We start from the raw sequence: 24,855 nt of genomic DNA, 5'->3' as shown, positions 1-24,855 counted from the left end.
GGCTCAAAAGAAAGCAGTAAGCACTGGAGTATGAAACACTGAAGTGAAAGGCATGCTGCTGCTACCAACAACAACATATCATGGCCAAATGACCAGAAAATGACTTTCCTTCCCACTTAATTCAATCATTGGTTATCTTAACTCACCATTTATTTTAAGCCTCAGGAACCAAATAATTTTCAATGAAAATAATAGTCTCCACCTGATTTACTGTGATCACTTTAGGGAGGTTTAATTCAATCAACGACGATAGAAAGTTGCTATTTAACTAATAAGGAATGCAAAAGCTGCGAAACAAATAGGAAAAAAAAAAAAAAAAAAAAAAAAGGCCAAGGAACTACAGAGTAGGTGGTACAAACAGGACTAGGAATTAGGTAGATAAAGTTAGGTAGGTATTCCTAATTTGATTGCCCAAAGTCCATCTTTATAGTATCTACACCTCAATAGATGGCATGGATGTTACCTTCTCTTAGGATGGCCTACTTTCTAATGTCTGAAAACCAGAATCCCACTACCCTGCCTCTTCCCCGTTGAGGCCCTGCTCCTGCTCCATCACTTCCCCTGAGGCCCCAGCCCTGCCCCAGCCTCTTTCCCCCAGGCACACCCATGTTCCATCTCTTTCCCCCAGGCCCCGCCCCTGCTTGCTACTCTCCCCTCTTTCCCCCGTCGTTCACCATTCTCCTGCCCTCAACTCCAGCGTGAGCAGCCCCTAGGGACTTGTAAATCCTAGATCCAACAGGCTGCCTGGGACTGCAGGTCAGAAGAGCGCTGCAGCCACATGGGAGCAGCCAGGCAGCCCCACTGGCAAGCTAGGATGCGGCCCTCCTGCATGGCAGCCTCCCGCTTCTCTCTGTGTTGCCTGCCCAGCAGCCCTCATCCCTGCCTGCTTGAGCCCTCCCCACCCCGGAGCTGCCTGAGAGTGTAGGAAGTGGAAGCGCTGGCTGGTGGGGCATCTCATGTTCCTTCCCTCCCAGGGAATGTTCCATGCCCACTTGGAGCCCCTTACCATGCTCGCCGTGAGCCCCTGCACTCTGTCCTCTCTCACAGCCTTGCAAACCATTCTCCTCAAGGGCTGCCTGAGCCAGTGCATATGTGCTGCTGCGGGTGCTGCCACTTCTGCCCCCTCACCCAACCGCAGTAACCAGACTTTTAGTGTCCAGTCAGTACCTCTGACTGGACACTGCCAGGTTCCCTTTTCAACCGGACTTTCCGACTGAAAACCAGACACCTGGCAACCTTACCCTCTGTACTCAAAAGAGCCAAGAACGACAGAGACAGACAGATACAACAACTACATCCTGGCCAATATGCTCTTTAGCAGTACTTCACACCTGTGAGAAGGTGCAAGACTTTTTAAAAAAGTTTCAGCAATTACTTCTTTGGAAGCAGGGCTAAAATTCATTTGTTCAATGTCTTCCTGATTTGAGCTGCTAATATTTTTTCCGCCAAGTAGTGCAGATCCAGTAGAGAGAGAGAGAGACAGAGACAGACACACACACACAGAGACAGTGTGAGTTAAGAACAGGACAGACATATACAGAATCTAGAGGAAAATACTATTCAATATATTGAGGCAAACAAAAGTAATATGATCATTCTGGTGTCTAAGACACTGCTAAGTGAATTTCAATTTATTTTCAATTTGCTTCCTATTGATTTTTTTCCTCTTCTCCACTTTGCTAAATGAGATGGCCAATAAGGCATAAAAAAATTCTCACCTTTTGATGGCCCTGTCATCCAGTCCCAGCTTCTGACAGTCAGAGGTTTAGGGACATCCTGTGCACGGGATTGCATCATGGCTAATAGCCAATGATGGACCTATCCTCTATGAACTTCTCTAATTCCTTTTCAAAGTCAGTTATACTTTTGGCCTACACAACATCCCATGGCAATGAATTCCACAGATTGACTGTGTTGTGTGAAGATTTCCTTATGTTTGTTTTAAACCTGCTGCCTATTAATTTCATAGGGTGACCCCTGGTTCTTGTATTATATTAAGGGGTACGTTACATTTCTTTATTCACTTTCTCCATAACATGCCTGGTTGTATTTTATCGTATCCACCCTCAGTCTTCTCTTATCTACTCTGAACTATTCCAGTCCTTTTAATTTCTCCTCATATGGAAGCTATTCCATATCCTTAATCAGTTTTGTTGCCTCTCTCTGTACCTTTTCCAGTTCTAACACATATCTTTTTTGAGATGGGGCAATATTCAAGGTGTGGGCGTCCCATGGATTTATATAGTGGCATTAAATGTTCTTGTTATCTGTACTCTCCTTTCCTTTCTTAATGGTTCCTAACACTCTGTTAGCTTTTTTGACTGCCGCTGCACATTGAACAGAGAACTATCCACAATGATGCCAAGATCTTTCTTGAGTGGTAACAGCTAATTCAGAACCCATTATTTTGTGTGTATAATTGGAATTTTTTTTTCCAATGTGCATTACTTTGCACTTAACATTGAACTTCATCTGCCATTTTGTTGCCCAGTCACCCAGTTTTGTGAGATCTTGTTGCAACTCTTCACAGTCTGCTTTGGACTTAACTATCTTGAATAATTTAGTATCAGCTGCAAATTTTGCCATCTCACTGTGTACCCCCTTTTCCAGATCATTTATGAATATGCTAAACAGCACAGGTCCCTCTATAGATCCTTGGGAGATCTCACTATTTACTTCTCTCCATTCTGAAAACTAACCATTTATTCTGATCCTTTGTGTCTTATCTTTTAACCAGTTACTGATCCATGAGAGGACCTTCCCTCCCATCCCATAACAGCTTACTTTGCTTAAGAGTCTTTGCAGTGGGATCTTGTCAAGGCTTTCTGAAAGTCCAAGCACACTATATCCACTGGGTCACTATTGGCCACATGCTTGTTGACCCCTCAAAGAATTCTAGTAGAGTGGTGAGGCATGATTTCCCTTTACAAAGGACATGTTGACTGACTCTTCCCCAATATATCATCTATATGTCTGTGTTCTTTACTACAGTTTCAGCCAATCTGCCTGGTACTGAAGTCAGGCTTACCAGCCTGTAACTGCCAGGATTACCTCTGGAGCATTTTTCAAAAATTGGCCTTGCATTAGCAGCATTAGAACTGACCATGTTTCTGCCCCCACAAGCAATAGCAGGACACAACTCTTATCAATTATAATCACCTGCAAGATCACAAAATTTAAGTCATCAGGGAGAGCTGAAACCAATCTACAAATGCAACATGTCCAGCATCGTCAGTTTGTTGTTGTGTTGCACTGCTAGGATTTTAATATTGCTGGATACACATTTTGGAAGGTTGGGATTTGCCCCTCACTCCCAGAACAATTAGAAACCAACTATGATTTTTTTTCAATTTAATTTTTTGACTGAGGGAATCAGTTTTGGGCCTGTCCTTTTAATTTTCCAAATATTTCGAGCATGATTACAGATCCCTCACTCATGCTGAGCCATTACGCATATGAGTAATCCTATACCAATGTGAGCAACAGCTCATCAGCATGAGTATGAGATCAACCAGTGGGCCCATCATAAATTAAGGCTTAGTCAGATATCTCCTTGGTGACAGCCTGAAGTAATTATGGGCCAAGTACAGCCCCAGGTCACTGGAATCAGTGGTGTTGCTCCCATTTCCACCAGGAATTAAAGGTATAAGGATTCTTGAAACTATCTGCTCAGTTTATCTATCTGCTCAGTCTGTTATACAAAAAGAGGATTTTCAAATAATGGGCTTTATTGGGTCGTTAAGCTGTCCCTCAAGTTATTAATGGACCTGCTGCCTGCATAGCGAGGACAGCATAGGGCCCTAGCATTTTAAGAATAATTTCAATTTCAGTTAAATGTTCCATGGTAGCTGTTTTATTGAGGTGGACAAGCATGAAAACTTCCTTCACTCACTGCTAACCTGACATGCAAATTCAGGGGGGAAAACAAAAAAACAAAACACAGTCCATACTAGCACATGGGGTAATCATAAAATATATCTTAACTGATTCCTAAGTTAGTGGTTTTGTCTGCAAGAAGAAGCTGACTGTGCTAGTTCTGCAGACCCCACCCTGTCAACACATCAAACTTGAGTGACCTATGGACTGCAGATTACATTTGTATGAATATGCTATCTGTATGAAAGTCACATGAATCAGGGACATATGCTGTACACATACACTAAATGTGGTGGGGGCAGGGAACACGTTGGCCAACAGAGTCAGTCTTTCTGTCATGAGGTGAGATAAAAATGATTTAATGAAGTGGGGATGTGGCGGGGAGGGCAACAGCCTGAATAAACTCATGGCAATCTGTCTTTCAAGCATAAATCCTCTTGTGTTTACTACCATTTTATTAAAGGAACTGTGAATCTAGGGAAAGGATTTTTAACTTCCCCCCTACAGCTACGTTTGGGTTCTTTTCAGCCCACAAACACTATCTTTTTGTTTTCACATAATCCAAAGAGCTATTCTAGAAGATTTAAAGGCACTGTATAAAAAAAGGGGGGGGAGCAGGAGAGGGGAGAGAGTTAGAGGGAGAAAAACCATTAAATTGTATTTGTTATAAAATAACTGAGCACAAGTGCTGCAAGTTGCAAAATGACTCGTAATTATTGAAAAGCTTATCAAAGGATTCAGCTTTGCTAACCTTAAGTAGAAAATCAGAGAAGATCTCCAACTAAAAATGGAATGAGCAGTTCAGTTACACCCCCTTGTCAAAACAAGCCTCAAGCATAAAAACATTGACATCAAAGGAACAACTGGAAGCTTTTCCTTGGGTTTTGAAACTGTTAGTATAATTCAGTAACCCATTTTAAAAAGCTTTTGCATATAGACAAACATTTTAGCAGAGAATGGAGATTTTCTTTTAAAACACTGCGAAGAGCCAGTGCCAGACAAGACAGCTTTTATTTCACCATATGAAAGGAAGTTCACTGGAGCTTCTGTCTCTTGACCAAGCAAAGAGAAACTGGATTTGTTCAAGTTTGTAGTTTTACTATTTGTTTTATACTGAATAGTGATGCTAAGGTGGTTGGTTGGTTTTTTAAAGAAAACTGCATTATAAATTGCAGTGTTTAGAAGCTGAAGTACAGCTAAATCACTGACAACTGATTTGTATGATATGAAGCTTTATTTCCTAAAAATATTTTCCCACAACTTTAAAACACAAGTTATTTCTATATTTCACGAATTACTTGACAATGTATTGCTTTAAAAGGCAGTGACTGGAGAAAAAGCATTAGGAACAGATAATGGTCTATCTGTACAATGTCAATATTGAACTGAAAATTATGAGATTTCTTTAAAAGAGAGATATCCACCTTAGTCTTCTGGCCACATTCCATTCCTGTATGAAAAGGAGGTGCAAGATTCTATTGATCTGCATATATTCAAAGACAACATTTGAGTCAAAAAATGAAAACAAATAAATCAGTTCTGATAAGTACTGATGGTAGAATGACAGTTGCTTACTATAACAGTAAGGACAAACTGTTTTCTGGTTATCTCAGGGAAATAGCTCGTTTTGTTCCTCAGCCAGATACATTTTGATTAATCAGTAACATCTAAAAGCAAATTTGTACATTATACATTGAAAAACTGAAGGCAGAGGAGTCTGGTTTTGAGTGACTGATGTTTTCTAGATTAAACTCTCCTCTAATGTGAGAGACATGAGGCCAAATCCAGAGCGTTCCTCTGGGGTGGTGAGCACCGTCAATCCATGCTAGATCACTCTTAGGGCCAAATTGCTGGGTTCAACCCAGCTACATTCAGGACAGACCTTAGGAGGGAAACAAAGTTGGAGGTATGACACCTTTTTACTCCCCTGACCCTGGGAAACTTCTGTAGGATGGTTTGGCCACAACATATGTTTGAACAGTCTCAGGGCTGCTCTAGCTTACCGCAGATGGAAACAAGCTTCTGGGTGCCCACTCTGTCAGCCTAGGGTAGCCAGAACACCTCTGGCCACTCCTCCACATACCTTCTGCATACTTCCTGCACTAGGATTATGGGCAAGAGTGGTGATGCAGAGCCTGGAAGCATGTGATATACAGCCAAGGATTCTGCAGCTGACTGTTTAAGCCAGCTTCCATCTTTTTGAACATGCTGAGTAGCTCAAAGACTAAGTATAGAGCGTGGCTGAAGAGCTGGCTCTGAGCCTTTGACATCTACCGTCAGACAGGGTTTTGAGACCATAATAGTACACTTAGCCCTGGGAACAGGGAATGGAAACACCTTGTGCCATTCCAAAGTAACACCTTCATTCAGTTAAGATACATAAAGAAAGAATAACAGGCTGCAAATAAGGAACCACTCCATCTAGCTTTTAAGCAGTGTAAAGATGTTTTCTTTCATGGACTAATAATATAAGGTTTTTACACTGAGTTTGCTTGGTTTTCTTAATAAAAGAAACTGTGAAAAAAGGGAACAGCAGCAAAACCTATCACATGTACAGAACTTAATATTTTCAAAATGCTTTACAGACATTAACCAATTAATCTTCACAGCATTTCTATGGAGGTAGGAAATTTTCCCAACTTGCAGAGAGGGAAAGTGAGGTTAAAAGGTCAAGGTTAACACGTGCAACAAAAGTTAGGCAACCAAGGGCCCAATTCTGTACCATTACAGTGACTAACAACATTGAGACATCCTAGCCAGAATTTTGTAATCATGAGTCAAAAAAATTTAAAAAGCCCTTTCAAAGGAAGCTTGAAACTAAAGTCTTCATCTAGAAACTAAGGCAGCTTTTAAGCAGGAAGCTGCATGTGAAACGCTGGATTCCCTCTATGACAGCGGGTATGCTGGAAAACCATTCAGAAGCAATAGGTAGCTTATATTACAAAAAGAAATTTATTAATATAGAAGTGTAAAGCCTGAAGTTGCCTCTTTACAATTATTTTCTGTGTAAATTGTATGTATTTGCTTTTCCTTACTATTTCATCCTTGATGCTGTGACTATTCCATTAAATAAACTTTGTTTCTATTTACCCTAAACAGGTTTCTGGTGTGCAAACCGTATGGAGTATGTCCCCCAAAGTGAACTGATAACTCGGGGGCAGATTTCATCCCTTCAGGGGTGACAAACCAGAGGGGAAAGTCAGCATGCCTGGTAGTTAAGAACTTGAGAAGGATGGCTCTGAGGAGACACGGGAATGGAAGGGCCATTGGTGTCAATCTGCAAGGAGTAACTAGGCTGGCAGAAGCCAAGGGGAGACCTTTATGCTTATGGGCTGGGTACTGGTGTCAGGGCTCTGAGACACAGCTGCACAGCATTCATAGAAGCATAGAAGATTAGGGTTGGAAGAGACCTCAGGAGATCATCTACTCCAACCCCCTGCTCAAAGCAGGACCAACACCAACTAAATCATCCCAGCCAGGGCTTTGTCAAGTCTGACCTTAAAAACCTCTAAGGATCAAGATTCCACCACCTCCCTAGGTAACCCATTCCAGTGAACCCATTCACCACCCTCCTAGTGAAATAGTGTTTCCTAATATCCAACCTAGACCTAACCCACTGCAACTTGAGATCATTGCTCCTTTGTCTGTCATCTGCCACCACTGAGAATAGCCAAGCTTCATCCACTTTGGAACCCCCCTTCAGGGAGTTGAATGAGGGGGGATTTGATAGCAGCCTTCTTTTTTCTGCAGACTAAACAAGCCCAGTTCCCTTGGCCTCTCCATGTAAATAATGTACCCCTGCACCCTGATCATTTTCGTTGTCCTCTGCTGGACTCTCTCCAGTTTGTCCACATCCTTTCTGTAGTGGGGGCCCCAAAACTGGGCGCAGTACTCCAGACGTGGCCTCACCAGCGCTGAACAGAGGGGAATAATCACTTCCCTCTATCTGCTGGCAATGCTCCTACTAATGCAGCCCAATATGCTGTTAGCCTTCTTGGCAACAAGGGCAAACTGCTGACTCATATCCAGCTTCTCGTCCACTGTAATCCGTAGGTCCTTTTCTGCAGAACTGCTGCTTAGCCAGTCGGTCCCCAGCCTGTAGCAGTGCATGGAATTCTTTCTTCCTAAGTGCAGGACTCTGCACATATCCTTGATGAACCTCATCAGATTTCTTTTGGCCAAATCCTCCAATTTGTCTAGGTCACTCTGGACCCTATCCCTACCCTCCAGCATATCTACCTCTCCCCCCATCTTTGTGCCATCCGCGAACTTGCTGAGGGTGCAATCCATCCCACCGTTCAGATCATTAATAAAGATGTTGAACAAAACCAGCCCCAGGACCAACCCCTGGGGTATTCCACTTGATACCAGCTGCCAACTAGACATTGAGCCATTGATCACTACCTGTTGAGCTCGACAATCTAGCCAGCTTTCTATCCACCTTATAGTCCATTCATCCAATCTATACTTAAGCATAAGCATTAAGGCACCCAAAGTTACAGGGCAGGTGGTGACAAGACCCCTGAGCTCTGGGTGATCCCTGAAACATCGCAATGTGTCAGCTGATTGGTCAAATACCTCCTAGTCTATAAAGTACTTATCAAATCGAGTTTCTGATACAAAAACACTGTGTTTTAAAAATGTGCATAAAATATTTGCTCATCATCAGAAGCCACACTTGCAGCTTCTCTAATTGTAGCTAATCTCCATTACTGTTTCCTTTGTTCACTATTCTGTGTAATGTTACTAAAACTATTGGCTTCTGATTGCTAACCCCACATCATAGCACTGCAGTTCTGTTTGCTGGCTCAGCTCTACAGCTACTTGAATGCAGTGTTTCTTATTTTTAATACATATGGGCCTCAATCTCCTCTGCTTTGCACCTTGTATAGTCAATGTCTGTTTGAAGTGGGAGTAAAATCAGAAGGGCAGCATTTTACAACCAGCCTGCCATCACGTCACACAGATATAAGTGACTACCCAAGATGTAAGTCACTGGAGAGTCAGACCTATGTGATCAGTTCCAAGTTACATGCTGCTGTATATCCTCCTGAGATCCCCATCAGGCTTCAACGACTGCCATGTATATGATAGGATTGTCAACCTGCTTCTGACTTATTTCCTTCCAGTTCCAGGCAGTTCTTGTTTATTCACCTCATTCTTTTTTCCAACAAAAGGCAATTGCACCTGATCAATGATGCAGGATACCCCAGGTGACACATCAGAGACTGAATCCATCAAAGGGACCCAATCACCAAGTCTAGAAAGGCCTCTATTTTATAAAAATCAAATAAAGGTAGGGGGAAAAGCTTACTTGGCACCTTGAAAGAGAGCAATAATTATGTCATGTTCAAAGGATGATGATTTAATGAGCCCATTTAAACAGTGGAGAAGCACTAATTAACAAATCTATCTTTTGAGACTAATCCTTACATTAGAAGTAGGTTCTCAACATTTCAGCCTATATGTCAAATTGTCAAGCTCCTTTTATTTGTAACACTCTTAACATTTGCTCCAAACCTTCCCCCAAATATATTTCTTTAAATCTTCTCTCACTGAGATGGTTTCATGAGAAGAATCTAATTTTAATTTCTTTCCGGAGAGGAAAGCAGATAATAAAATCTAATTCCCATATACTTTAGTGCAACAGTACAGGACACAAAAATTATACTAAAAATGTCTGAACTGCCACAATTTCATTCTATTTTACGTTATCAAGGCTTCTGATGGTGTTGGTTTCAGTAGAAGCAGAATCTTATAACATCTGTTTGGGATGCAGCCACAAAAGGCTGCCTCCCCATAGTCTGTTCTACTGTATTAGATTACAGAAATTAGAAACAGAAACAGCCTACTAGATCACAGAAGTGCATCTTCCTGCAAATTCAGGATATAGCATTCTGATGTGGATTAGAGTGGAGACTCTTACTACATAGCCCTGTTGCAGTTTTATTATTTGTCAGATGCGTAAAACACTACCCACATTGCTGAGTCACACAGTATCATCAAAGTGCAGTACACAGGAAGCTCTACAGGAAGACCACAAAAGATGAAGAGTGTCCAAAGAGGGACGAGCAGAAGGCTCCCAATGATATACCAGTCAGAGTATACATACTGCTAGAATAAGAAAAGAAAAACTACACAGCAAGCTAGTTATTGCTTCGGCAGATGGTTATTTACCCTTTCTAAATTTGTATCTTTAAATAGGGAGAGGAAGAAACAATTTTATTTAGCGGTACTAATTTTTGCAATAGAGTTACTGTTTAAAATATTTTGCAATGGCGTATTTGACTGTATCCTGCTAAGGCAAGGGCAGACACGCAATGTCTTGGTTTATCACACAAGCAGGACATGAGCTATGCGGCTCTCATCAATTGCTGTACAGTTTATGCTTTTCCCACTAGAGCGCAATTTTATTTATGTGCGTTTCCTTGCTAAAAGGAAAGGGATTGTTTTTTATGAGATCTTTTAGAATTAATTGAATAAAAGGGTCTGGGATTTTTTGTTTTCTTATCTTTGTATTCCCAATTAGTGCCATTAGAATTAGTGAAGGGTAAAGCTCAAAAAGCTCAGCGGCTCAGTTTGGATATGTGATCCTAAAAGTTCAGATTCTTCTCTGAACACTACAGGGCTCAGTTCATGTTGCAAGCCATACCCCTTGTAGAAATCTCCCATGCACTCCTTGGCTACCTTATAAGCACTATCCCATTAAGATCACGTTTCCCTTTTGTCACATCCCATGAACTCAGTAAAGACCCCACAATGTGTTTTTCCACATATCCCGTGGAAACTCTTCTCCTTGACTGAATCTTTTAGTGACATCGCAATCCAATGTTTGTGGCATCTCAATTTATCACCATGGAATCAACTGACTCCTCTACAAGGGAATCACACCACAATGATCTCTGAAAGCTACTTACCAAACAACAGAACTGGTCAAAAACAAACAAAATCTCTCTTTGACAGCTTTTTAATTTTTCCATTCCAAAATGATTTTTGGCCATTACATTTGTCATGAAATTTTTTTTGAATATTTTCTCTTATTTATGTATTTATTTGGCCACTGAATGCCATAGAAAAAATTATATCCAGAGATTTTTGCACTCTTTTTTTTTGACAGAATCTTTTCTTGTTGCTGTTTGTAACTTTTCAATGGTTGAGGCACTTTGGACAAGTTGCAGAGTGGTAAAAAGAAAAATGGGGGAGAAGGAAAAAAACCAATCACTCTACCCAAAATCCCGTAAAATTCTGTAATTTGCAATTTGTAATTGCAAAAACCCAAAAGCTTTTTGGAAAAGTTTCCAGTTTTGAAAAAAGGACCTTTTTGTCTACAAAGATCTGAAAGAAGTGTTTTGACCAGCTCTACAAACTAAAAAGCTTCTGTTAAAAAAAAAATGCATCCACAGTGAAATCAGGAAACACACACACAAAAATGACATAATAGGTTTTAAAAAGAAAACCACTTATCTGAACAGGACTGTGGTTTTGTTAGGTTAAAAATTTCCCCAACCCTTGTTTATTTTTTATTTTATTGCTGCATGTACCTTTAAGAAAGCAAGCAAGCAAGCAAGCTGGCTTTTCATAAGGCTGACAAAGTGGATACTTCTAGCCTCAGAAGTTAAATGACAGATTAAACTTGGTTTGGACACAGAAATGTATATCAAATAACATGGAATGACCCCATTACTACTGTAATGAGTGACAGTGAGGGGACTGCCAGGCCCTTTAACAGATTTTTTTTTTAGATCCTAGAAAGGTAGATTGACACTTCCCTAACATGTAAGCTAAATTCAATGGTACTTCAATACTAATGTATACTTGTCAGAGCACTTATTAAAATACCGGCACAAGCCCTGCTTCTGCACAATTATGAGTTGTTGATTCTGTCTGAGAGATTACTAAATGAACCCTGCCAGTGTAAAAGCTATTAAATGTCTATTTAGTATTCAGCAGACTTCTATTCAAATAATCCTTGAAGGAGCCTTGCATAATTGATGTTACCATATTTCTCCAACTGCAGGCACCTAGCTAAGGAGAACTAGCAGTGTAAGATAAATTGAACCACTGGACCACCCCAAAATAATAATATGTGAATAAACACATGTAAGAGAAGCATAAAAGCAAATCATATTTTATAATTTGCTCTAAATTTCTTCTTTATGAGATGAGCTGCCACTGTGACCTGTTTTCCCCCACTGCTTTACAAATACTAGAGCTAGGAAACAAAATCTTCAGCTACAGCAATGTCCTTCCAAGGTCAAGATGGCACCATCTCTCAGAGGAGCATGGTGAAATCATGCTTTTAAGAAAGGAATAAATCTAACAAAGGGAACAAAACATAAAAACCATTGGAGCCTATTCTGATCCCAAAGTGCATGCCTTATTTGCTTAAATACAATGATGCACAAACATCAAAGCAGCCATAAAGCAACGTTGCTGGTATCTCGTCCCAGTGTAGGGCAATCCTCTAGTGGTGTACAGCTATTTGCCATACCATAACACCTCCCAACTCCCGGTGTTGGCATATGGGCTGTGTCTGGAGGCGGGGGCGGGGAGGAAGCAGATGTGGCCATGGCTTTCTTTTACTCCAGTGATCCAAAGCTAATGTATTAGTCCCTTGGGACCACGGGAAGCCAGCAGTCTATTTGCGCTACTGCTGAGTGCCAAGTCAAGAACTCCTTAGATGCAGTTGAGGGTCTGGGACCCTGTATTTATAATGCACACACAGACACTATATATAGTGCATGTTAGGGAGACACTAGTTAGAGCACTTACCACAGAAATTCAGCCTCTTTGTTCTGTATACAGAATATCATCCACAAATTTAAAACACTTTGTATTTGGGTACAGAATAAATCTTCTTAAGAATTTGCAAATAAGGCCCACTTCCTGCAAACACTTATGCACGTGCTTTACTTTCATGTAGTCTGTTAATTAGTTTACGTGGTTTATATAGCATTAAACAGTCCGCAAAAATTATTTTATGGTCTCATATACTTCTCTGCCAGCAGCGTTATGTCTTATTTCTCAGAGGATAACTCTCTTTCATTATCAACATACTGGCCCTTAATCTTCCATGCCTCTCACCTAAGTGGACATTTACACCTGTGCGAAGTGAATGCAGAGAGTAAAATGGATGTAAAATGCTAATATCATGAGTCCCTAATCTTAAAAAAAATACACATCCTAGGCACATGGCCAGTGTAAAGTGTGAAGTTATTTATGAGTCTAGGAATTCACCAGCTTGGGACCCAATTTGGTAGAGTTATACATGCTGAAATGGGGTAAAAACTATAGATCTTACAGTGAAGAATCAGGGTCATTAAGTGCACACACCCATCATTCAGTATATTCCAGTGTGCATATTAAACATCCTCAAAATTCAAACTAATTTGAGAAAGTAACTTCAATAACTTTTTTTTTAAATCTTAGTTGCTCAGGGTTAACCATTTTTCTCAACCAAAGCAGAATTGTATAAGGGAAAGTTTTCTTCATCTCAGAGCCGTTACAACTTTTACCTCATAGGAACTGAATAGAGAAAGTGGCAAACAAAAGCCTCCAAACAAATGCTGTAGATTTCTTAACACATTTCAGTCATTTTAATTTATCACTAGTCCTGTATGACAGTAGAAATAAAGTATTCTAATGTCTATCAAACTTGCAGAATTGTTACATAGAACTGGATACAAATTTATCTGAAACCCTTTTAGAAAGATCTAATTTCAAGAAAAACAAAATCAAGAAAATATTTATTTGGATCCAATGTTATTATCAAAATTAACTGTGGGGGCAATTAAGACTCAAATAATGTTAATTAATAAAATAATGGAGTGGTATTACTGCTAATCGAAGTGTCCATTTTGGGGCACATAAAGCAATACTTTTCAGAAAGCAATACTTCAGTATTAGATGACGAGTACAAAACCTCATTTCTCAGGTAAAAAACCCCAAGCTCACATTTCATACAGTAGATGGCCTGATTACCCTTCCTATTTTCCATCCCTCTGTCAGATAGAGTGCCTGCATGAATGTGTGATTATGTGAGCAGACATATACGATTATTTAAATAGAATTATGTGCCACACACATTAGAATTGAGACTAGACAAGAGCAGACTTAGTTACTGAGGAAACTAAGGATTTTGGAATTATGTTTTGTCACAGCCCGATAGATCATATGAAATGTACAGAGATCACCAAGCAAGCAGCCACCAGCTCCTGCTTTCCACACTAGCTGATGAAATAAAATATGGTACAGGAAAGATAGAAAACAGACATCACTTCCCAGCCAGCTGTGTCCTTCTGTACATACTAATTTCCTCTTGCCTAAGTATTTAAAGGTAATATTTAAAGTTAATAAGAGATTATTTTAAAATGCTAAATAAAAAAGGAAGAGGAAAACATTTTATTGCACAACAAAATGAGTTGCTAACATTGAGCATTTAGAATTATGACTAAGATTTATTTCTGCAATACTCCATACTATGGCTAGGGCCCTACCAAATTCACAGTCCATTTTGGTCAAGTTTTCGGTCATGGGATTTTAAAAATCATAAAATTCACGATTTCAGCTATTCAAATCTGAAATTTCATGGTGTTGTAATTATAGGGGCCCTGACCCAAAAGAAGGAGTTGGGGGGGGTCACAAGGTTATTGATAGGGAGTTTGTGGTACTGCTCCCCTTACTTCTGCGCTGTTGCTGGCAGCAGTGCTGCCGTCACAGCTGGGCAGCTGGAGAGCAGCGGCTCTTGGCTGGAAGCCCAGCTCTGAAGGCAGCACAGAAGTAAGAGTGGCAATACCATGGTGCCCCTAAAATAACCTTGTGACCTCCTGCAACTTCCTTTTGGGTCAGGACCTCCAATTTGAAAAACGTTTGTCTCCCACCTGAAATGAGTATAGTATAGGGTAAATTCACACAAAAGACCAGATTTCACAGGGGGAGACCAGATTTCACAGTCTGTGACACGTTTTTCATGGCTGTGAATTTGGTAGGGGCCCACTTATGGCATATGTATTTCATAATTAAGGCCCTGATCCTATCAAGACTTATAAACAAGCTTAACTTTAAGCACAGGAGTAATTCTGTTACATTTAAGGGGGCTACCTAAATGCTCAGCATGCCTGTAATTCATTGAAGAATTGGGGCTAAAATGGTCTCTCTGTTTTAGTAGTTGGGATTTCACCTGGAAGAGGAAAAAAATGTTGTTTGTAAGTTCATTTGTAATAAAACAAAATATTCTCCTGATGCTCGACCTGGTGGCTACTTACAATTTGCAAATTAGTGGTCTGTAAGCCAAGGTACTGTTAAAACACATACATTCATGTATTCATCTTCTGGAAGGTTCTCTTTAAACACCCCTTTTTAATAATTTTTAAATTGACAGAAAAAGAAACACAGTGCAGTATATATAATGAGACTCAATCAGAAGTCCTGCAGCAAAATGGTACTGACATTCATAGAGCATATAGGCAAACCCCCTTGTTTGTGTATGACATTAAAAATATACTACGTGCCTAGATGATTGTATATATTATGCAAAAGCTGGCCAGAGTTTTGAGACTGGAGTAAGTCTGTCCCCCAAAAGGAGTAAAAAAGAAAGGCCAAAATTTAGTATCACTAAGTTCAATGGGATCTGTGGGTGCTCCATATCTCTGAAAATCTGCCCATGTTTATTTAGGTGCCTTTATCATCATTAGTAGTATTATGACAGAACCTATAACTCAGATATGACAGAACCTACAACTCATGTACTAGACATGGCACAAATAAGACAAAGAATGCAGGAAAGGAAGTATTATTGAGATTTTACAAATGGAGATGTGAGGCCTTAGTTTCACTCGGTCTCACTTAAGCAAAGCACTTAAGCACATGCTTGATTTTAAAAATAAGGCCCTGGATTCATTGTAAAGAAATAAAATTATCTTTTTATGCATGGTTTAGGTAGAAGTGAGAGAGAGAGGGAAATGGTAAGGAGTGGATGAGGACACAGTGGGAGAAAGAAGAATGGAAGAAAGAGGGAATCTCTCCCATTGGATGAATGAGGCAGAGGGGAAGCAGTGTTAAAAGAGAGGAGTAGGAGTGCAGAGTGGGGACAGTGAAGTATGGCAGCAAATGGAACACGGAAATGAAGGAGGACTCAGCTGTGGTTAGACCTAATCATTCAGTCAACGAGCCAGTGTAAAGCAAAGTGTTCACATTGTGAGGATGAGGTTTCTAACAACATCAGGATGCTGCTGTGGAGTATGCCAGCCCTTAGCACTGCTCCCTGTGGTGCTGTTGGAAAAGCAAGGGTTCCAGAGAGGAGTTGTTGGGGTTTTGGGGGCGATTTTTTGTTTGCTTTAAATAAAGACACCCTGATGTTCCTCTCACTGCTGGCTCCCAAGTGGAAAGAAGGGTGAAGCAGTTACTGGGAGCCCTCAGCATTCATCTTACAGCACAGTATGATTCCTGTGAATCTATCATGGGTACAGTCCATGGTTCCTTTTCTGCACCCATGCTGTTAGGTGTGATGCTAATTTAAATCCTGTTACACAGGTTTTCATAGTGGCTGATTCCCAGAAAATCTATTCCTTGCCAAGAAATTACATCCAGAAGTAACCAGAGTGTAGAATTATGGTGCTTCATTATCTCTGTTTGTAAAACTTCTCTTTATTGGACAAATTTCTTCACTTTTGTGTGCCTTGAGATGGATTTCTGAGACTGCTAAAGAGATATGCTGAATATTAATGAATGCTGACAGTATAAAGCCTTCTTTTCTATAACCTACTTTTAAGACCCTGTCTCCGTCCCTCAGGTTTGAAACTTTGAAGAAAATCATGCAGATGGCACATTTGCTTTGAGAGCAACTTCACAAGCTCGTTCCAGGTCAATAGGCTGTTCTTGAATACCTCATTTAAATCTCACAGGAATCTCATTTTTCTAAAAGGACAGTAGTCCCCTAGAATCTTCCCTGTCTAGAAGTTGATGAGCAATTTTATTGAACATACTGAAACTTTATTCTTCTTGCATGTCAGGTGAGCTGATTGAGCTAGACCTTCCTTGTCATCAACAATGTTCTTTGTCTGAGATGGCTGGGATTCAACGGTGTTCACCTGGATCTCCAAATCAGTTACTTGAGAGGTGAGTTTAATCTAATTTGGCATCCATAGCTACTACAGATCTTTTACAGTTTTTATTAATTTGTTCCAAAAAATTGTGGCTAGAGTTGTCTGGCTCTGAAGCAGCAATGAGACAACTGGATGCACAACAGCTTGGGGTGAATGCTACAGAGTCAGATTGTGCACACAGAATTTTGACTTTAAAAAAATTGCCTTATCTATTTGATTTTGGATTTTGAAACATTCCTTTTATAACAGGGCAGTAAATATACAGATTGCCTTTTGTAATAGAGTCTCAGGTCATGGCCTTGGATAAATGCATACAGAGATATTTGAAACCTACAGCAGAAGTTAGGAACAAGTACAAACTCCTTGCTCTGCTGGCAAGGCCTGCTCTCATTTTTGTCTTTTCAGCCTCTTTAAATCAACAGTTTCTTGCCGGACACTTCATTTTAGCAATCTGGCAAGTTAGGTTCACATGGACTTATTACCTGTGAATGAGATTCTGTGCACACCAGCCACCAATCCAGAACTAGTCTATTGCCTCTCTTGTGCCTGTCTGTTAGGGAGAAATAGAAATAGAAAATTGTCTTTTGGGAACTGTATATCTCCAGTGCAGTGATTTGAGCCTTTTGTTTAGTAGTTCCCCAAGCAAGTGCTTCCATAATGGTGGGAGACAAAAATAAAAAATCCATATTGATACGCTCACTCCCACCCCTGTCCCTCTACCACTGGTTCATGCAGGAAATACACAACAGGAGGGAAAGCTCAGGACTAGTGTCTCTGAAGCCATTGCTTCCAATCCACTATTAAGAACACAGATTCTGAGAAGAAGTTAGAGGTGAGAATAATGGCTAATAATGCTATGCTGAACTTTGTAGCTGACAGCACTATTGACAGGGGTCTAGACACACATGGCCAAATTTCTGAAAGACAGGCCTACATTTTGAATGTAAAAAATGTGAGTGAACTTGAATATTTCTAGCTGCATATGCAATGATTACTGTTGTAGCTCACACTGTGGATTTTCAGGCACAAGTTGCCATTTAGATTCCCGATGAGCCATGCATGGATGCAAAACCTTATTTCTGTATGTAATCCTGGTAATTGCCTATGCATTTTTGCATGTGAAACTCATGCTTATTTTTAAATTTATAAAATGAGCTTAATTGTCCATGCATCTTGACTTGTTATAAACTTTAAAAACCTCCACAATTACTTCAACTTTTAGTTTCAAGATATGAAGGAAAGACAACAAGCCTTCTACAAAAACAAACAAAATGCCAACCCATAAATCACCACTCCCCATGTCACGCAATATCCTGAGTGAAGAAACAAGCCGCACCCAATGCCTCAAAAGAACTCAAATTCTGTCAGACTACCAGGGGGAAAGAATTCTGATGTCAAGGCCTTGCATGACAAAATCTCCCACCACAAGCTCTAAGACATTTCATTCTAGATACTTAGCTTGAGGCGCTCAGCTGACTTCTCCCACGATGGCAATGAGTCTTACAAACAGCCAAGATCAGAATCACCTTCTTTAATTGAACCAGTTAAGTCTATGCAGTCTATCAGGAAGTTTATGCAGTTCCTGAAGAAATGACCTGATATGTATTCTGTGGTTAGCACTGCTTAATAGGTAGGCAGTCGTGTTCTACATTAGCCGCCTCTTCCAAGTGGCCGACACAGAACATATTACAGTTATCCAGTCTAGAAGTCACAAAGGCCTAGATTATCATAACAAGGTCCCAATTGCCTATTTAGGTGGACACTGCAGGGGTGGGAAGGGAAAGCCATTTTTTTTCCTCACTAGCATCACCTGATATTGCAGGAGCTGTCAGAAGTCCAAAACATCCCTAGATTTTGAGCCTCCTGAACAAAGGATGGAGAAACTCTTGAGACAGAAAATACCCCTGCTATGCCCTCTAGATCAAACCCCCAGTCTCTAGTATTTAATGAACAAGGGCCATTCTATTCTCGTGCCTTTAAGCACAATCAGTGTTACTGTGAATTGGAAGCCGTGCAGTTTTCAAAACAGAGGGGGAAAAACAAGCGGTGAGCTAAAAATAGGCTGTTACTCAAACTTCAAGAAATTCTCTAGAGATAGGATTTCCTGATATGAGATTCAAGTTAATAGGAAGTGCCCTTCCTGTGTTTTTTAGGATGCAAGGGTACCGCGTTTGTTTTCAGCAGACTTAAAGTGGAGTCTGATCTGAGTTCATTGTTTTAAAGTGACCTTTTCTACAAAATATAAATTTGGTAGATCATGTCCCTCAATAGTTAGACATGATTCTGAAACAACTGTAGTGTCACTTATATTTTTATATGTGATGATTCCATAAGGAAATTGTGCATTGTCCCTGTAAATTTAGGATCAGATCCATATATTCTTATTCATGCTGGGTAGCGCCTTACTTCACATACAGCCCCATCAAAGTCAATGTATCCACTTGTGGCTATTCCAGGAGAGTAAGGAGTTCAGACTAGCCCTTAAAAGTACTTAGATTTTACATAAGAATAAGTAAAATAATCATTAACACCACACAGGCTCTGATGTGCCTTTCATTAAACTCACCTGATATAACATATTCAGCCAACTAGAACTCATACAAGAAAACAACAACTAGTTTAGGTACAGATTATGATTTACTATAACAGAGTTTCCAAATTCTGATTAAAAACAGTTTGGTCTTGTCTACACTAGCAAGCCACAACAGGCTCAATTCCTCCTATTGCTGAAGTCGATGATATTTTGGATGCTGTATTTGCAGTTCACCTTTAATAATTAAACCTCATATACTTCAACACAGTGGGTGTCCACCTTAACAGCAGTTTATTAAATCCTGTTGTTTCTGGTTAACAGAGGTTTAGGTCTGTGGATTTCCTTGCTCTTTGACGTTTTGGGTACTTAAACAACAAATACAGAGAAAGAATATTTGAGTGACTGGCAAGAGTTAATCTCACTTTTGTACAGCACGATTAAATAAATAGGAGTAACTGACTTCACAAGAGTCAGAGTGAGGTGAGCATACACTTCAGAGAAAAAAATTGAATCATTAGGACCATATCTAGCCAGCATTGCAAGAAAGAAACTCACTGAAAGGTGAGAGAGTTTGATAACAAAACCCCTGGGAGATTATTGATATTACAAATAATCTCTTTTGATTCTTTGCTGTAACAGCAAAACACTAAGGTTTTTCAACATTCCCAGCAGCTACAAAGAGATGCTATTAGATAAAATTCAGGAGTTTTTTAAAAAAGAAAAATACAGGTTTAAGCAATTTTGTGCCTTAAAATAATACTTTTTCATTCAAATACTTTAAAAATCTATGCAAAGGCAAGCAAATATTATCTCAATTTTATTCTCCTTATTGGAAAACAAACCTCTTCTCTACTTAAAAGACTTGCTCAATGTTAAATAGTGAGCCAGTAGCAAAACCAGGATTAGAATCCAGGAGGCAAATTCTCAAATACAGGTTATGCAACTTCCAGGGGAGTCAGCAGGAGCTGCATGTATGTATTTGACCCCTAGCTTCTAGGTTTCAGTCCTGTTCTCTAACCACTAAGCATGAAACCTCCCCTATGTTCTGATGAATATTAGGAGTTTTACTAACTTTCACTGAAGTATTTAAAGATTTTTGAAATTTTTTTTTTTAAAGTAAATACAAAAAGGGTCACAAAGAACTCAGGTTTAGCTATATAAAACCTGACAAATGCTTACAAAGATTTTCCCTTTTCATATAAAGCACAAATGTTGTGAGTTTCAGTGATGTCATCACCCTCCATTTAATTTGTTTGCTTGTCAGTTTGTGTCAATAATTATGACTTAACAGCAATCACATACACATGCACTCACTTCCATTTTGATATTAGTTTGAGTTTCCAAAATATATAGCACTGAAACAACATTTTAAAGTAACATATGCAAACAAGTTTCAGAGTGGTCCATCCTGATTATCACTACAAAAGTTTTTCCCCCCCTCCTGCTGCTAATAGCCCATCTTAATCAATTGGTTTCGTTAAGAGTTGATATGGCAACCCCCATATTTTCATGTTCTCTGTATATATATCTTCCTACTGTATTTTCCACTGCATGCATCTGATGAAGTGGGATGTAGCCCACGAAAGTTTATGCTCAAATAAATGTGTTAATCTCTAAGGTGCCACAGGTACTCCTCGTTCTTAAATGCAAACAAGTTTCACTTGTATAACAATTTACCCCTACTTATAGATAAAGCCCTATTTTATCAATATTTTAAATATTATGGGGCAGATGTCCAGGTCTGGCTGAGCCATGCTCTACATGGAACCAAGGGTGGAAAAATAGGAGGGAAGATGGTTCCAAGAATCTCAGCGCATGACAATCAAACTCCACCCTGCTCCTGACAATGCCGCCAGCCAGCCCAAAAACGCTCCCTTAATCAGGTGGCTGACTTGTTAAGGACAGCTCTCTGTCCCGTTTGTGCAGGCAGAGCAGTGCAAAGGGAAGAGAGCCAGGAGTCAGGATGTGGTCCTATGCATCAACAATCTGCAGTATGCAAGATGTTTTCATCTAAACGTTAAGCACAGCATAACTTAAATACCATGAAGCAACTGTATGAGTTTAAAAGCCTTTTCATACATCCCCTAGTATTTAAAAGTGGAAAGCATTCAGCTGCATATTTAAACAGAAATCTCACCTTATTGTGTTCGTACTTGTATGGGATTTTGAGTGTATCCATAGCTCTGATCATAGCTTGCATTGCTGTAAATATATTCTGATACACGAGTTTTGTGAAACCCCTTTTGTCTTCGTCAGAGTATCCTGATCCATGTATGATTCTCATCTGTTTGATGAATGTGCTTTTGCCACTTTCTCCCGTACCTGCAAGACATCCAATAAGGACACATCGTCAAACCAAAATATTCACAGAACACAAACATGAAATTGTTGCACGAATTAAGCAACTTATTCTGTACAGAGCTGAGCAACCTGTCAGCACTCAGCCACTAATAAGTAACATTCACTCTTAATTACAGACAACACCAACAAAGGCCAATCCTATATTCAAACAGTGAAGGCATCCAGTCACAAGTAAAGTAATGCTTAATTAATAAAAAGTTGCCTTTTTGGGACCAAAATAAGTAAGAGTATAATATGAGAAGGATTCCAAATGTTACCAACTAAAACAGGTATACACCAAAACCTCTAGAACACCAGCTGCTGGCCCTGTCTGTCAAGGTGGAATGAATAGAGTCATTAAGGAATTGGCTAAAACCAACACAGATCAACCAGGCATCCAGAGAGACGTTCCAATGACTCAGACTGACACTCTCAGTAGAGAAGCTGAGCAGAGACACCCCCTCTCCTCCCCCCCCCCCCACTTCGAGAACAAAGGACTGGAAAGTATGAGATGAGGGATACATTGGCTCTGGAAGAAGCTTGAGAGCTCTCTCACCTGGGAACCCGACGAAGGAAGAAGTCAGAGAGAGAAGCAGAGAGTCTGGAAATGGAGTTCACTACAGCTTGGCTTGGCGGATTGCTCTGGGCTCACCAGAATGGACTGTTCTTTAACCTTCATTACTCTATGAAAACCTAAGGCCTTTCAATGCTGTGTCCCAGTTGGCTAATAAACCCTACCACTTGGAAAACGCTGGTTAGGTGTCACTGTAAATGCTCAGTGAGGTGCATTTACCTTCAAAAGTGTACAAGTCTCTAACCAGGAGAGTATCTCAGTTGGCCTTGCTGAACAGCACTCACAGAGTGAAGCAGGAGTGCTGAAGCCCAGAAATTCTGTCTCACAGAGGTGATGAGGTCACATGGCCTACACCGAAGGAAGACAGAGTCCACTTAGGGTCTGGCACATCAAAGAGGTTTCTCCAAGATACTGTTCCAATCCTGTGGATCCATGACAAATCTACCAATGACCTTATGAGCATGTATTTATAGTTATTTACATATGCTAAACATTTTGTACTAATTTAATCTGTATAGGCAGGACAGAGAGATTTCAAATGGAAAAGACTCAAGATATTACGGTGATGGGAAGCAGTACAGATGGATACCTTCTCCGTAAAGACACATTAACAATTAGGGGTCTGCAAAACTTTAAATCTGATGATAATTTGTTAACAAGCATTCATTCATTCACTAGAATTTGTTTTGAATTTGTTCCATAATGTTAGCCAGAGCTAGTGAGAACCAAAAATTGTTTTAGCTGGATGTCCAAATACATTTTAAGTACTGGTGCATTTCAAGTTTGAGCTGTATTTGCTGGGAAAGTCACATGGCATTTTTCTTTGTCTGTAATTGGCTGAGCACATCAGGAGGGCCAACAGAAGCTATTTTACTTGTTTTCTCAGAAGAAGGGGCCGTGTTTTAGAACAGACAGAAAATAAAAACATTTTATCCTCACCTTTAACTCTGGCAGATGTGGCCCAGGCAAGCATGTTAATATTCTTATTATTCCAATAATTAAAATACACAAATTGTTTTCTTATTCACACCTATTAATGCGTAGGTGAATCCATAAAGCTTTCCACACAAATGTGTTTTTAAAAATGCACTGACTTTTCCATGGTGCTCATTACTGTGGTATCCAAGCACTTCACAAACATTAATTAAATTACTCTCATTAACACTTCTCTGGGGAAGGGAAGCATAATTATCCCTATTTTATAGATGGGGAAACGGAGCCCAGGAGAAATTAAATGACTTCCCCAAGGTCATACAGGAAACCTCTTGCACAACAGAGAATAGAACCTCATTAGTATTGCTCACATGGCCACAGTTCCTTACACTGAGAACAATAAAACAAATTCCCCATAAAATTCTACCCCACAGCAAATTTGACTTAATAGAATGAATACTCTCTCCCACTCCTCCAGAGAGGCATGTGGAGTTGTGGGTATCATGCCACCAGGCTCCTCTTCTTCCACATTGGTACTCTCATCTATTCTGCAGTCTGTCCCTCCTTATCTTCATTACTGGTGTCCTTACTCATGCTCCTCTTTTCTATAATTTACTTTTATCTATTTCAATTTGTAATAATACCTTAAATCAAAACATTCTTACTCAAGCACAATATTTTGAAAACAAAAAGTTTCACTAAGTGGCACAATGCCTAACTTTCCCCCACATAAAAGGACCATAAATCCCTTCAGAACAACCTCTGTGGGAATAGACAGGCCTTGCAGAGTATTAGAAAGGTCGGCAAACTCTTGGTATGTTGGACCAGTGAGGGGTAATGAGCTTCAGAGAACCCTCTCAGCCCTCTCTCATGACATTCAAAGACGGAACGCCAGATTCTCTTGAACCCTAATTTTTTCATACATCAGAGCCTCAGATCCCATGGGAATTTGTTTTGACCGTACAACACTGTCCATTTCAATCTGATGGGATGGTTCAATTAAAAAAAAATCTTTTTTACCCAATATACATTTGGAAGCAGCTTTAGAATATTTGCTTTTAAAGGGTGTTAGCTGTCTAACAGGCGTTAAATCTGGAGATGACAGTGCACATTGACAAATTGCTCACAAAGAGATAGCAAGGGAGCGGGAGAAGACCATGCGATTTATTAAGTGGATTATTAAAATGAAGTGTATGTGCACACACACACACACACATACACACTGCAGTTTTCCATTACACAAATGTCTATCCATATAAACATACGAATGCAATTTTTGAACTTCTACTAGAAGGCTTACCATAATCTACTGATTCCAGAGTAGGCATTAAAAAAAAAAAGTGTCCCACTGATAGAGCATATTTTATTCATACAGAATATGATAGATATAATTTAAATACTTTTAGGATTGTAAACACATCCTTGATCCCCATTACCTGTCAATGCTAGGAGGCAACCTCACACAGCACTCAAGCTCTTGCTGGACCAAGAAAATG

At 39.9% G+C, this 24,855-nt stretch overlaps 1 protein-coding gene across 3 annotated transcripts in view; it reads right to left on the bottom strand.

The window, feature by feature from the left end:
• Positions 1–24,855, bottom strand: part of LOC115653372 (guanine nucleotide-binding protein G(q) subunit alpha) — a 230,541-nt gene that overhangs the window by 140,997 nt on the left and 64,689 nt on the right. For all 3 annotated transcript variants that reach the window (XM_030566592.1, XM_030566593.1, XM_030566594.1), the window contains exon 2: positions 21,650–21,834. In XM_030566592.1, the coding sequence (XP_030422452.1) occupies positions 21,650–21,834 (185 nt within the window). The remainder of the gene's footprint in view (positions 1–21,649; positions 21,835–24,855) is intronic.

This window comes from Gopherus evgoodei, chromosome 6 (genome assembly GCF_007399415.2).
Source record: "Gopherus evgoodei ecotype Sinaloan lineage chromosome 6, rGopEvg1_v1.p, whole genome shotgun sequence".
Lineage (NCBI taxonomy): Eukaryota > Metazoa > Chordata > Testudines > Testudinidae > Gopherus > Gopherus evgoodei.
Note: the sequence above shows the minus strand (reverse complement) of the source record. Positions and strands in the feature narration are given on the sequence as shown.